At 41.3% G+C, this 15,299-nt stretch overlaps 1 protein-coding gene across 4 annotated transcripts in view; it reads left to right on the top strand.

Annotated features, from left to right (window-relative positions):
• The window catches only part of ATRIP (ATR interacting protein), a 32,100-nt gene that overhangs the window by 10,499 nt on the left and 6,302 nt on the right, over window positions 1–15,299 (top strand). For all 4 annotated transcript variants that reach the window (XM_050957758.1, XM_050957759.1, XM_050957757.1 and 1 more), the window contains exons 6-9: window positions 627–787; window positions 3,357–3,452; window positions 4,316–4,445; window positions 14,219–14,935. In XM_050957758.1, coding sequence (XP_050813715.1) covers window positions 627–787; window positions 3,357–3,452; window positions 4,316–4,445; window positions 14,219–14,935 — 1,104 coding nt within the window. The remainder of the gene's footprint in view (window positions 1–626; window positions 788–3,356; window positions 3,453–4,315; window positions 4,446–14,218; window positions 14,936–15,299) is intronic.

Raw genomic sequence — 15,299 nt, forward strand, 5'->3', positions numbered from 1 at the left:
CTGGACCAGGACCCACATGTTTTACCTCTTGAAGCTGCTTGAAGGAAGTTATTCTAACTTTAATCTTGTAGTATACTACATGCTTGTACAGCCATAACTGGTGAGACAGTGGATCCATAACAGGAAGTTGTAGAGCACAGAAGACAAGATGCTCTCCTGTGAATTCTTCCACTGTGCCTGTCATAACAGTTTTTTTTTTCCTGTTGACCTGTGATAAGCTGACCTCTTCCCCAACAAAATTAGTTTGACTTATTCAGCCACGCTCTGCAACTTGCATTGCCCCCAAAGCTATCTGTATTTTGAGCTGGATCATGCCCTAGCTAGTTAAGTAATTCAAGTGTAAATAACATACATTAACAATACTGTAAATACAGGTGGAAACATAGTATGTTTTTCTTGTACTTTGTGAAATAGATTGTTTTATGATTTCACAGACTGTTAGCAAATACTTCAAAATGTGCAATTTTGTCTTTGAGTAAATTAGTACATAATGCAATACCTTTGGCACATCAGAATTCATAGAAACTGATGTGTATTAAAAAAGTGTGATACTTCTTATTAGTAACATTCAGAAATTAACACAACACAAGTAATCCTTTATCCAAGCATTTGATTTAATCTTTTAGCCCTAGGAAGAGTCCCTCCAGAATTGTAAAATTGGAAGCATGTTCTCTTCAGACTGGAAAAAGCTCTTTTCCTACAAAAGAGACTTTCAGCGCTGACATGTCCCTTAAAGTATCCTGTTCTGCAGCAAATTTGCTTTCTGAGACTTCTTTGAACAAGGAGGGTAAGGTACTGTTTTTATAGCATCCAAAAAGGAGCTAGAATAAGCTAGTATTGCTTGTATTCCTCTTGTACTGTATATCTGAACACTTTGTGTGGCCTTCCTTCACTTACCACAGTAACATACTCTGGCTTTCCACTTAAATTCTCTTCTCCTTTGCAGCTTGTTGTATTAACTCCCTCTGGCTGAAATTTGCTTTAGCTGTCATGTACAGTCTCAGGAGCATGTATATTGCTCTCAATCAACTATGAAACTTCTGTTAGCGCTAGTGGGAGCTTTAGATTGAAAGTCATAGATTTAAATGTGCATGTTGCATAAAAGTTTGCTGTGCTGTCTTAGTAGTTTTTAGCTTTTTTTAAAAAAAAAAATAACCCTACACGTTTTCTGTTTCTTGCCAAAAACCAAGTTCTTTCTTTCTTGAATAATTACCTTATTTAACATCTCTTTCTGGATTTTTGGATTAGTACCTCTTGTCATTTAATAGCCTAATATTTCTTTTCCTTTAAAAAAGGAAGGAATATATGTATTCTATGTGTTTACTCTTAATGAAGGATTTGGAAGACTGTTTACACAGTTATTACTTTTGCATGGATTTGGGGATTCAATACCATTAATAAAATTGTTCCAATGTCCAGCAACTGAAAGAGTACATGACTATTGGAGAATCCTACTTTGAGAGATCTGACTGCAAGATTCTCTCAATGAAGTAAATGGAATTACTCATTAGATTCTTTATGAGAGTTCAGGGTCCAGGATCAGGTCCATACACCCAAACAGCAATTAAAATTTCATCTCTTCTAGAAGGTTGGTAATATGGCAAAAGTTTGCCAAAAGGGTGTAATAGTTCATCTGTCTCTCAAATATAAATATTTTAAAAATGATGTGGATAAGTAAAGAATACTGTAAAAGACCATTCGAAGCTGGGAAAATGAACTAAATACAGTGGTGTAAAGTGAAGTGATGCACATGTGGCAGAGTCACAGATTGATGCTAGGAAACGATAAAGCTCAGACATCTGCTCAGATCTCAAATGGCCAAACGATCAACTAACCTTTATAGGAACAACTATGCTGAATCAGAGCAGTTGTCCATCTAGCCTAGTATCCTGTCATAAACAATGGGCAATACCGGCTGCTTTAGAAGAAAAGTGCAAGAAACCTCACAATAGCTGTGAAGTATAAATACTTACACATCCATTTCAAAACACTGGATTTTTAGCAATTATTGTTACAACACTCAATATTCTTATCTATATAAATGGCTTTTTAAAAATACATAATATATAATTTATTTAATCTGCCTTAGGTTTTGGTTTTAATTGTAACTTTGGGCAAGGATTTCCAGGGGTGTCATTGATTACATAGTAAAGCACTTTGACATCCTCAAATGGAAAGAACTATAAAAATGTTAAGTATTGTTGAGGACTGCGTGGTCACCCTGAAAATCTAAGTTCACTTATATTCTCACTCCTTGACAACTAATGTTGACTGTCTAATTCCCCCCCCTCCCCCTCAAAAAAAAAAACACTGTGGAATGGTAATGTTGAACTAGCCTATGACTAAACTGTATAGCAGTGGTTCCCAAACTGGGGTTCGCGAAATGTTACAGGAGGTTCTCGGGGAAAAAATTACCTAATGGTGGATAGAGCTGTTCCTAGCGACCCTGGGCAGCATGGGGCCAGCAGTCTGGAGCCCCTTGACTTCCAAGAGCTCAGCAGATCAAAGCAAACATAGCTGTCATCCTGAGATTTAAACTTCAAGACTCCTTATAAGAAATGGAAAGGGAGGTGGATATTTTTTTGCTGTTTTTAAAATTAAATAGGCCGCTAGTATTGTTTTTAAAATTATTATGAAGAACAAGTTTAAGCTTTGTTATAACATGAGTTGTTTGCCTGGACTGCTCAGGGCCTGAATGCTTGTGTAGGAGGAACTATTTGAGCTGGTTCTTAAATACTTTCATGCTGTTTCACATCTGATGCTCCTTGATGAAACATAGGAACCTTGTCTTATAACAGGCTTATTCAAAGTGATACACACTACGAAAGTGACATCTTGGAAGGGCGTTGCCGTTTTCATAACCTAATAAAAATACTGTAATGATTAATAATAATAATTAATAGTGTGTAATAAGCATGTCACAAAAACAAATTTTGTATTTCCAAGATCACTGCTTTTATAATTTATACTCGGGTAAAGGAGAAAATCCCAGGAAATATTCATTTTTAAGGTGGGGGGGTTCGCGAGACTTGACATTTTAGTGAAAGGGGTTCGTAGGTTGTTGAAGTTTGGGAACCACTGCTGTAGAGCAAAGGAACACTTTTTCTGTTGACTTTCTCACTGTCTAATGCAGAGGGATGAATTAAGGTTGCCACATCTGCATTAACTCTTGAGACTTTGTTTGAAATAACTGAGTTAAGGCAAAGTAACGTCCATAATCACACTTTTTTTCTCCAGGTACTTACTAGCAATATCACAACTGTTATGTGATTGAATATGCATGCTGATTAAATATAGTTACAAATGTATAAGGAGCTGGTTTTACTACTTGCATCACTGTACCCTTCTTGTTTCAGACAGTAAGACCCCCTGTCCTGAAATCGAACTTGTGAAGCAAGAAGTGATGGAGAAAAATGTGTCTTACAGTTTTGTTCAAAGACAAAACACCCAAGGTAACTCCATCTTCTTAATTCAGAAATTAGTTGGCACCAGAGCCAGAAGTTGTCTCAGGGCCACTGGGTATGCTTCTATTAAGCAATATTATTATGTAGTGTACAAAGTACAATATTATTGTTCAGGAAGGTGGTTATGGAATAATGCTTTCATTACTAGGACTGGGATCTTAATCTAGAACTTGTAGGAAGATAGTTATGCTATATTGCTATAACCTTTATCAAAAAAACATTCACTTTGGCACCAGTGAAAAGATATGGGTTGAAGAATTTCTGTGGTGTAATTATATGGCCACCTCTTTCTTTCTTTGACTCCAAATCAATTGATGTTATGATTGCTTTTCACTGTAAAAAGATGTAGAAGAGATGCAAGCATAGTTGGTTTGTTTTTAAATATAAGTACATGTGGTAAGAGTATAGCAGCATCTCCAAGCCTTCAACACTAGGAAGCTACCAGTACACTATTTTATTCTGAGGTCAGAGTGGCATTATATCTGTTAACACCTAGTTTGGCTCTTGGATACAGTCCTGGGGGCCAAATAAGTAATTAGATAGAGTAGATGTGTTACTAGGCCTTTGGATAAGGCATTTTACTAAATTGAGATGTGATAGAAACGTATCCGTAGATTCCCTGTGGTGATGACTTTTAACTTAAAAATGTAATTCATGTTTGGAGATCTGTTTCCCTAATTAAGGTGAAAAAAATATTCTAGATAGATCTTAAATTCACATTTTTTGTTAGGTGTACCACAAATACTGTAAAGTCTGTTGGAGTTTAGATTCCTTGTTTCAGTGAGAGTCTTTTAGTTTCACATTCCAATGGATAGAAAAGAACATCCTAAGGCATTTATATATCTTTGCAGGTTCTGTCTTACTAAATGCACTGATGAAACAGCCTATTGCCCCTGGGTCATTACTAGGACTTTGTCATCTTCTTAGCAGTAACTCTGAAGTGCTACCTGGGTCTGTCTTGCAGCCTAACTTTTTCAACACGTAAGTTTTTAACTGTAAAAGGCTGATAATGGCAATAATAAATAGTACTCTTTACAGGGAGTACATTTACAGTACATTTTAAGTTTATTTAAATATGAATATGGGACAACAACCTACGTGCATAGGCCTTGCAGCATGGCTTACGAGATTGTTTTGCTCATTTGTTTGCCCAACTGCTTTTTATAGATCGATCTCTTTTCACTTGATGTTTCATCAAAATTAATTTATCCTATGCTTAATTATTCTGGTAAACAATCCTGTGTGTTACTCTTGTTAAAAGTGTCTTGCCAAACATGTTTGCTCACAATCTCTAGATCTTGCTGATATTTGGGGTTTTTTGTACCTTGCAAATGTTTTCTTTGATGTAATTACATTCAGAAGTCTCTTAATAAATATAAAATTGAGTCACCATAAAAGTTTTGTCAAATTATGCTTCTAATCAATGTTGCTTATAACAGTGGAAATTTATCTATGAGCCTTCTCTGCACTGCAACTGTCAAAGCAGTTATATAAGTTCTAAAATGTGAATACTATAAGTAAATGCCATATAAGTACTTAATGACCTAGACATTTTCAACTTTAAAGGATCTACAGTAATTCTTTGATATGTATTGTATCTCTGGATCTGAAAAGACTGATCAGTTTAGATCCTGTTGTATTTTGGGGGCATATCTTGAATTTTTTTTCTTCACTTTTTTTGGTTTTTCATCACTCTGACTTTTAATTGTATAGAAATCAATTTCTCCTGTACTTAGATTAGCTTCTAAAGTATCTTTATCTTGGATATCTTGCTCTAAAAGTACTACTGCTTTGTCTTTTTCCAGATATAGTGTTCCAAGCCAAGTTGTCTTCAATACCATAGCCCTAACTATTTACATAAGTAAAGACTGTGCAACTGATTTCTATGAGCCGCCATTGTTGTTGCTTCCCCCCAGCCTCTCCATTGTTTGTTCTTACCTACTACATTTCCTGTGACCAGTTTTCTCTCTGTTGCATCAGATCGCCTACAATACCATAATTCTGCCTCTTAGGTTGTCTGTTTGCAAAATATATATTGTTTGTGTTTGTTTAGCCCTTCACTTATGGCTTCTACGTATTACAAGACCTTTCTTCCCAGAAATCGTGCTGGATTCCTCTAAATCAATTTGGGCTTTTATGTCTTCTTAAACCCTTTGATCACTTGATGACTTTCCCTGTAACTAAAGCTAATGTAGTCTCATCACTAAATGTCTCATTTGTTCCAGGGAGCAAGAGCCTCTTAAACAATTGCATTGTGATGCTTATCTTCAACTATTCACTCAACTCTCCTGTAGCAGATGAGCTGTTGCTTTTCTCATTTATTTACTTCTGTTGAAATGGTAACTGGTGGTGGTTTGTGTGTTCGTTTACGTAAAATTAGGTAAAGGCATTAAGCATATATAGCTCATAAAAGGTTGCTGAGGATTATAGCTCAGATGGATGAAAACCACATTACTCCAATCGTATTAATGCTATGATGTGTACCTGGAGGGAAGACTAGGGTTCTTCATGCACAAGCTTAGTATCAGTGCTCCATTTGTGCTGTTCCTTATGACCAAAAACCTGGGAAAAATCCATGTTATCTTGTATCTCAGATTCTTTTTCTGACTGGTCACCACTTCCTCTATAAATAAAACTTTTCCAGGAGTGCTTTCTTACTCCTTGTGCAATGAATTTGTATAATAGTCCAAATTTCCTCCTCTTCCTTTTAAGAAATTATTTCCATGTTACACTCATTATTGCAGAGCTTTTTTTAAGGCTCTTCAGTTTTTGTACAATTGAAGTACTCCAGCAGCTGAAAGCATGTAAATGCTTGTATGGAATTTCAGGTTTCATGGTATGTTAGCATCCATTGCTTTGTCCACCACATGATCATTCTGAAAAGAGGGCATGACAGTGTCATGATACATACAAGTACTACGACACTGTCATCATCTTGTCAGGACAAACTTGGGACAGGAAGTACTGTAGATTTAAAAGTACAAAAATGACTTTCTAAGGTGTATTTTTGTCATAAAGATAGCTAAGGGTTAATGTCTCTTTCACCTGAAAAAAGTAACCTGAAACACCTGACCAGAGGGACCAATCAGGAAACCAGACTTTTTCAGGTCTGGGTGGAGGGAAGTTTGTGTCTGAGTTCTTTGTCTTCTGTCTCTCTCTCTCTCGGCTATGAGAGGATTTCTGTTTCCTGCTTTCTAATCTTCTATTTCCGAGTTGTAAGTACAAATATAGTAAGGCAGTAAGGTTTCTATTGTTTTCTTTTGTATTTACATGGGTATAGTTGCTGGAGTGTTTTGAATTGTATTCTGTTTGAATAAGGCTGTTTATTCATATTTCTTTTAAGCAATTGACCCTGTATTTGTCACCTTAATACAGAGAGACCATTTTTATGTACTTTTTCTTTCTTTTTATATAAAGCTTTCTTTTTAAGACCTGTTGGAGTTTTTCTTTAGTGGGGAACTCCAGGGAATTGAGTCTGTGCTCACCAGGGAATTGGTGGGAGGAAGAAGTCAGGGGGAAATCTGTGTGTGTTAGATTTACTAGCCTGACTTTGCATTCCCTCTGGGTGAGGGGGGAAGAGAGATTAGCTCTCGGTACTTCTGTTTTCCAAGGCTGGAAACGGGGAGGGTGGAATCCCTCTGTTTAGATTCACGGAGCTTGCTTCTGTGTCTCTCTCCAGGAACACCTGGAGGGGGGAAGGGAAAAGGTTTATTTCCCTTTGTTGTGAGACTCAAGGGATTTGGGTCTTGGGGGCCCAGGGAAGGTTTTTGGGGGGACCAGAGTGCCCCAAAACACTCTAATTTTTTGGGTGGTGGCAGCTTTACCAGGTCCAAGCTGGTAACTAAGCTTGGAGGTTTTCTTGCTAACCCCCATATTTTGGACGCTAAGGTCCAAATCTGGGACTAGGTTATGATATGGTGGCAGCGTTTGTGGGATACATAGAATCCAGAAGCCAGTAGGAATATTATATTTTTCTTTTCTCTGCTAGGGGCTTTTAAGCAGAGAGCAACAGTTTGGTTTTAAAGGGAACCAGAGAGAATTTTTTTTCTCTGCTCTCTCTTGCAGTTTCTGGCTTGCATATTAAGCAAGGAACCATTAAGCTGTGACAAAAGGGTCTTTTGTGAAACAATAGCACTCCCATTAGGAGTCAAATACCAGCACTATACAAATGCAAATAAAGTGGTTTTTCTGGTTTACTTTACATTGAAAAGATTAGCTAGAGGAAGAAAGGGAAAAAGGCACTGTTGCTAGGCAGAGCCCAGGAGGCAACAGAGCCTGAAGTTCAGACAATAAACACCGGAGGGCACCCCAACACAAGAAAACAGGAACCATGACTTCCAAGGAAAAAAGGGAGGCAGAAGAACAAATCAAAGAAGCTGAACACAGGCGACAACTGGAAAAAAGACAGAGGTGGAGCTGAAAGAAAAGGAAGAAAGCATCAAACTGGCAGCCTACAAAAGAGAACAAGCAGCCAAAGAGGCAGCCCACAAAAGAAAACTAGAAGAAGAAGAGGTGGCCCACAGAAGGAAACAAGAAGAAGAAGAGGCAGCCTACAGAAGACAGACAGAACTCCAGAGGGAGACCCACCGACAGGCCATGGAATTAGAAAAGGCTAAGCAACAGACTCCAGCCAATCCTAACAACCCTTCGCCAGTACTTCTTCCACAGCACAGGAAATTTCCCACCTACAAGGCAGGTGATGACACTGAGGCCTTCTTGGAAAATTTTGAAAGAGCATGTCTTGGGTACAGCATCCCTGAAAACCAGTACATGGTAGAATTGAGGCCACAGCTCAGTGGACCTTTAGCAGAGGTGGCAGCTGAAATGCCTAAGGAGAACATGAATAACTATAAACTTTTTCAAACCAAGGCCAGATACAGAATGGGGATAACCCCGGATCATGCCCGTCGGCGTTTCAGAACACAAAAGTGGAAACCAGATGTGTCATTTCCCAAACACGCCTACTACGTTGGGAAAAATTATGAGGCCTGGATATCAGGACACAATGTTAAATCCTTGGAAGAACTGCACCTCCTCATACAAATGGAGCAGTTCCTGAGGACATAACACGGTACATACAAGATGGAAAACCCAAAAATCTCACCGAGGCGGGGGAGATTGGAGCCAGATGGATGGAAGTGGCAGAAAGCAAGAAAGCTACTGTCAAGGGGAACGAATACCCCAGGGGGCATACCGACCATAAACCCTACAACCGAGGGCAGCCAAAATCCCCACCTACAACCCAAGTAAAGCCACAGACACACTATTCTTCCACCTCACCAGTCTCCAGTAACTCACCTCGACCCAGTGACCTATCAGATGGAAGATGCTTTAAGTGTAATGAACTGGGACATATCAAGGCCAACTGTCCAAAGAACACCATCCGAGTGCAGTTCATTACACCACCATCACCCAAAATATCTCCAGGCCTGGATGCCTCTCAAATAACCTTGGAGCGGAGGGAAAATTTGAGAGTGAGCGGAAAGAAGGTTACTGCGTGGAGAGACACGGGGGCACAAGTGTCAGCTATCCACCAATCCTTCGTAGACCCCAAATTCATCAACCCAAAGGCCCAAGTGACAATTTACCTCTTCATGTCACAAGCTGTAGATTTGCCTACAGCTGAATTGCCTGTCCAGTACAAAGGCTGGTCAGGAATGTGGACTTTTGCAGTCTATGACAATTATCCTATCCCCATGCTACTGGGGGAAGACTTGGCCAACCAGGTGAAGCGGGCCAAGCGAGTGGGAATGGTTACACGTAGCCAAACCAGGCAAGCTTCCAGACCCATTCCTGTTCCTGAGCCGTCCACAGAGGCCCCGCCGGTGTTACCAGAGACCCAGACAGAGGTAGTGGACCCGGATACCATGCCAACCACTGAAACAGCCACAGCACCTCCAGTCCCAGGCCCGGAACTGGAACAGCAACCAGCACCAGCAATTGCAACCACATCTTCAAACTCAACACCAGAGGGCACCAGTGAGCCAGAACTGGCAGAAGCAACAGTCAGCCATACCCAAAAGGCTCAGCCAGAGCCTGAAATACCCTCAGGTGCGCCAGCGGAGAGCGGTACACCAGCAACGGAAACAACCCCATCACCTACATCGCTTCCAGAGGGACCAAGCCCAAGTCCACAGTCTGAGGAAGAACTGGTGACTCCAGCCTCAAGGGAACAGTTCCAAACTGAGCAGGAAGCAGATGACAGCCTTCAGAAAGCTTGGGCGGCGGCACGGAGCACCCCACCGCCTCTCAGCTCTTCTAATCGATCCCGGTTTGTTATAGACCAAGGACTTTTATACAAGGAGATTCTTTCTGGTGGACACCGGGAAGAATGGCAGCCGCAAAAACAGTTGGTGGTTCCAACTAAGTACCGGGTAAACCTCTTACGCTTAGCCCATGAGCATCCCAGTGGCAATGCTGGGGTGAACAAAACCAAGGACCGGTTAGGGAAGTCCTTCCACTGGGAGGGGATGGGCAAGGACGTTGCCAAGTATGTCCGGTCTTGTGAGGTATGCCAAAGAGTGGGAAAGCCTCAAGACCAGGTCAAGGCCCCTCTCCAGCCACTCCCCATAATTGAGGTCCCATTTCAGCGAGTAGCTGTGGATATTCTGGGTCCTTTCCCAAAAAAGACGCCCAGAGGAAAGCAGTACGTACTGACTTTCGTGGACTTTGCTACCCGATGGCCGGAAGCAGTAGCTCTAGGCAACACCAGGGCTAACAGTGTGCCTGGCCCTAACAGACATTTTTGCCAGGGTAGGTTGGCCCTCCAACATCCTTACAGATTCAGGATCTAATTTCCTGGCAGGGACCATGCAAAAACTGTGGGAAACTCATGGGGTGAATCACTTGGTTGCCACCCCATACCACCATCAAACCAATGGCCTGGTGGAAAGGTTTAATGGAACTTTGGGGGCCATGGTACGTAAATTTGTCAACGAACACTCCAATAATTGGGACCTAGTGTTGCGGCAGTTGCTGTTTGCCTACAGGGCTGTACCACATCCCAGTTTAGGGTTTTCACCGTTTGAACTTGTGTATGGTCACGAGGTTAAGGGGCCATTACAGTTGGTGAAGCAGCAATGGGAGGGGTTTACGCCTTCTCCAGGGACTAACATTCTTGACTTTGTAAGCAACCTACAAAACACCCTCCGACCCTCTTTAGCCCTTGCTAAAGAAAACCTCAAGGATGCTCAGGAAGAGCAAAAGGCCTGGTATGACAGACATGCCAGAGAACGTTCCTTCAAAGTAGGAGACCAGGTTATGGTCTTGAAGGCGCAACAGGCCCATAAGATGAAAGCATCATGGGAAGGGCCATTCACGGTCCAAGAGCGCCTGGGAACTGTGAACTATCTCATAGCATTTCCCAATTCCTCACTAAAGCCCAGAGTGTACCATGTTAATTCTCTCAAGCCTTTCTATTCCAGAGACTTACAGGTTTGTCAGTTTACAGTCCAGGGAGATGATGCTGAGTGGCCTGACGGTGTCTACTACGAAGGGAAAAAAGACGGTGGCGTGGAAGAGGTGAACCTCTCAACCACCCTGGAACGTCTGCAGCGGCGACAAATCAAGGAGCTGTGCACTAGCTTCACCCCATTGTTCTCAGCCACCCCAGGACGGACTGAACGGGCATACCACTCCATTGACACAGGTAATGCTCATCCAATCAGAACCCCACCCTACCGGGTGTCTCCTCATGCCCAAGCTGCTATACAATGGGAGATCCAGAACATGCTACAGATGGGTATAATCCGCTCATCTACCAGTGCATGGGCATCTCCAGTGGTTCTGGTACCCAAACCAGATGGGGAAATACGCTTTTGCGTGGACTACCATAAGCTAAATGCGGTAACTCGTCCGGACAACTATCCAGTGCCACGCACCGATGAGCTATTGGAGAAGTTGGGACGTGCCCAGTTCATCTCTACAATAGACTTAACCAAGGGGTACTGGCAAGTACCGCTAGATGAACCTGCCAAGGAGAGGTCAGCATTCGTCACCCATGCGGGGGTGTATGAATTCAATGTCCTTCCTTTCGGGCTTCGAAATGCACCCGCCACCTTCCAGAGGCTGGTAGATGGTCTGCTAGCAGGACTGGGAGAATATGCAGTTGCCTACCTCGATGACGTGGCCATTTTTTCAGACTCCTGGCCCGAACACCTGCTACACCTGAAAAAGGTCTTTGAGCGCATCAGGCAGGCCGGACTAACTGTAAAGGCCAAAAAGTGTCAAATAGGCCAAAACAGAGTGACTTACCTGGGGCACCAGGTGGGTCGAGGAACCATAAACCCCCTACAGGCCAAGGTGGATGCTATCCAAAAGTGGCCTGTCCCAAGGTCAAAGAAACAGGTCCAATCCTTCTTAGGCTTGGCCGGGTACTACAGGCGATTTGTACCATGCTACAGCCAAATTGCTGCCCCACTGACCGACCTGACCAAAAAGACCCAGCCAAATGCAGTTAAGTGGACTGATGAGTGTCAAAAGGCCTTTACCCAACTTAAGGCAATGCTCATGTCTGACCCTGTGCTCAGGGCCCCGGACTTTGACAAGCCATTCCTAGTAACCACGGATGCATCTGAGCGTGGTATAGGAGCAGTTCTCATGCAGGAAGCAACGGATCACAACTTCCATCCTGTCGTGTTTCTCAGAAAGAAACTGTCTGAGAGGGAAAGTCACTGGTCAGTCAGTGAAAAGGAATGCTATGCCATTGTGTACGCCCTGAAAAAGCTACGCCCATATGTTTGGGGACAGCGGTTCCAGCTACAAACTGACCATGCTGCGCTAAAGTGGCTTCATACTGCCAAGGGAAACAACAAAAAACTTCTTCGTTGGAGTTTAGCTCTCCAAGATTTTAATTTTAAAATTCAGCACATCTCAGGAGCTTCTAACAAAGTAGCTAATGCTCTCTCCCGTAAGAGTTTCCCAAAATCCAGTAGTTAAAAAGTGTTCTTAAAATGTAAAAGTCTGTTAGTTATATACTTAGTGGTATATGTAAAGGTGCATGTGTTGTATTAATCTGTTTATTTTAAAGTTCTAGGAGGAAATCGCCGCCAGTGAGCTTCCCCACTGTCTGCAATTTGGGGGGCGTGTCATAAACAGATAGCTAAGGGTTAATGTCTCTTTCACCTGAAAAAAAGTAACCTGAAGCACCTGACCAGAGGACCAATCAGGAAACCAGACTTTTTCAGGTCTGGGTGGAGGGAAGTTTGTGTCTGAGTTCTTTGTCTTCTGTCTCTCTCTCTCTCGGCTATGAGAGGATTTCTGTTTCCTGCTTTCTAATCTTCTATTTCCGAGTTGTAAGTACAAATATAGTAAGGCAGTAAGGTTTCTATTGTTTTCTTTTGTATTTACATGGGTATAGTTGCTGGAGTGTTTTGAATTGTATTCTGTTTGAATAAGGCTGTTTATTCATATTTCTTTTAAGCAATTGACCCTGTATTTGTCACCTTAATACAGAGAGACCATTTTTATGTACTTTTTCTTTCTTTTTATATAAAGCTTTCTTTTTAAGACCTGTTGGAGTTTTTCTTTAGTGGGGAACTCCAGGGAATTGAGTCTGTGCTCACCAGGGAATTGGTGGGAGGAAGAAGTCAGGGGGAAATCTGTGTGTGTTAGATTTACTAGCCTGACTTTGCATTCCCTCTGGGTGAGGGGGGAAGAGAGATTAGCTCTCGGTACTTCTGTTTTCCAAGGCTGGAAACGGGGAGGGTGGAATCCCTCTGTTTAGATTCACGGAGCTTGCTTCTGTGTCTCTCTCCAGGAACACCTGGAGGGGAGAAGGGAAAAGGTTTATTTCCCTTTGTTGTGAGACTCAAGGGATTTGGGTCTTGGGGGCCCAGGGAAGGTTTTTGGGGGGACCAGAGTGCCCCAAAACACTCTAATTTTTTGGGTGGTGGCAGCTTTACCAGGTCCAAGCTGGTAACTAAGCTTGGAGGTTTTCTTGCTAACCCCCATATTTTGGACGCTAAGGTCCAAATCTGGGACTAGTTTATGATAATTTTACACTTTAGCAAAACTGTGTGTGTGCAATAATGAAAATGACTAGGTGGTTACATATGTTACCATATATGCCAAAACCAGGAGAGACCTGCATAAAGTTTAAATGTAAATTGTTCCTGTGCCAAAGACAATGGAAATAAATGAGCAATGCAGCCATTTAGTTTTACTGAGTTTCATCAGCAATCCTGCTAAATAGTTTATCTAATGAACATTTACCAAATGTACAATAGAGAGAATTATATATAAAATAAAAAATGTACATGCTAATTCCCCACATAATCAGTGGGGGGAAAATGTCTCGAAGTCCCATTGTCAGTGTCAACAGATTAAGGATGCAAGTGATAAAACAGTAATAGTAGATTTTTTTTTTTTAATGCCTAAAGTAGTAAGGGATCTTTCAGAATATTCTATTGTCTGTTTTGCAATTTAAATAAAACAGACTTGCATTTATTCACCATGTAGCTGACTGAGACAATGAAAAATGGCCTTCCAGCAGCAATTCTACTGGAAGGACTAAAGGTAAGGTCAACTGTCAAATTATGCTGCTTGCATGGTAGGGAAGGGCGCTCTAGTAGAGCATTCTTTCTCTCACATGTGAATAAAACAGTGACTTAACTGTCTTTATTTTGAAGTTGGACATCTTAACACAATTTTTCATATTACATACAGAGCATGAGTAGCCAAAGGATATACATGGTCATTTTGCTGTCTTTGGTACATTGCATGTATTGAACTACTTCATTTTTGTTTTTTACTAGAGGATCTACAGGAACATCCAGCATCAGGACAATTTATTCTCAGGATGGAACTTCTTCTTCTTTTCTTGCTTTAAGAGAAGCTCAAAAACTTGCCATAACGGGATTGAACTTGATTGCTATGGATGAAGGATCATCCAAGGGAGACCTGGCAGAAAGTGAGAGAGGACTGTTCCTTCTTAAACGCTTTAAGATCCCAGGTGCAGTGCATCTTCTGCCTCTAGTGGAATACCATATCAGTGCATACTGTCAAGCTCTGCAGTTGTCAGCAAAGTCAAGAAACAGTCCTGAAAATCAATCAGTTAGTTCTTCTAGAACTAACTCAAGTATAATATCAAGTACTGAGGATTTTAGATCTACTCTGCAAGAGACTACCATTACATCTCTAGGTGTTCTTTATTACTTGGTATATTACAGCTGGGATGTTGTTTATACATTACTATCTTCTGAAGTGAAAAGTGTGTCTGAGATGGAGAAGAACATGGTGTGCAATCATCAATCTGATGATAAAAAAGAAAATTCCAGACCACAAGGCCAAACTGTTGAACCACAAGATGCTGCTAATAATGACCAATCCCAACATTCTTTGTTCAAAAAATTACTTCAGCTGTTAGCTTTGTCTTCCACAGCAACAGGTTCCCAGACTGACAGTATCATGAATCAAAGCCTAAAGGTTTTGGTGAAACTAGCTGAGAATTCAACAGTTGAGTTACTAATAAGGTAAAAGACAGCTTAAGAATGTTTTAAAAAATTATTCCATGCCTTTTGTTTTACATTCCCAAACAATTTCTATTTTCCTCTTCAAAACTGTGATTCACACAGATTACAGCAAAATATGTTACGTATATGAGAGGAGTAAAGATTCCTCTCTGCAGCTACCTCTAATAGCAACTGAGGATCACACCACTGCCTCCGTTACTCATGAACATGATAGGTGCCCACAAGCAATAAAACTGAACTGATTCTGCTAAGCTTAGACTTCACAGCTGCTGTTGCCCCAGGGGGAAATTATCCCATTTGTCACTGGCAAGTGAAAATTTTTCAAGCCTCTGTCATAATTATAATGCCCCTAAACGTGTTCCAT

The sequence above is a fragment of the Gopherus flavomarginatus genome, chromosome 6, assembly GCF_025201925.1.
Source record: "Gopherus flavomarginatus isolate rGopFla2 chromosome 6, rGopFla2.mat.asm, whole genome shotgun sequence".
In the NCBI taxonomy this organism is placed as follows: Eukaryota; Metazoa; Chordata; order Testudines; family Testudinidae; genus Gopherus; species Gopherus flavomarginatus.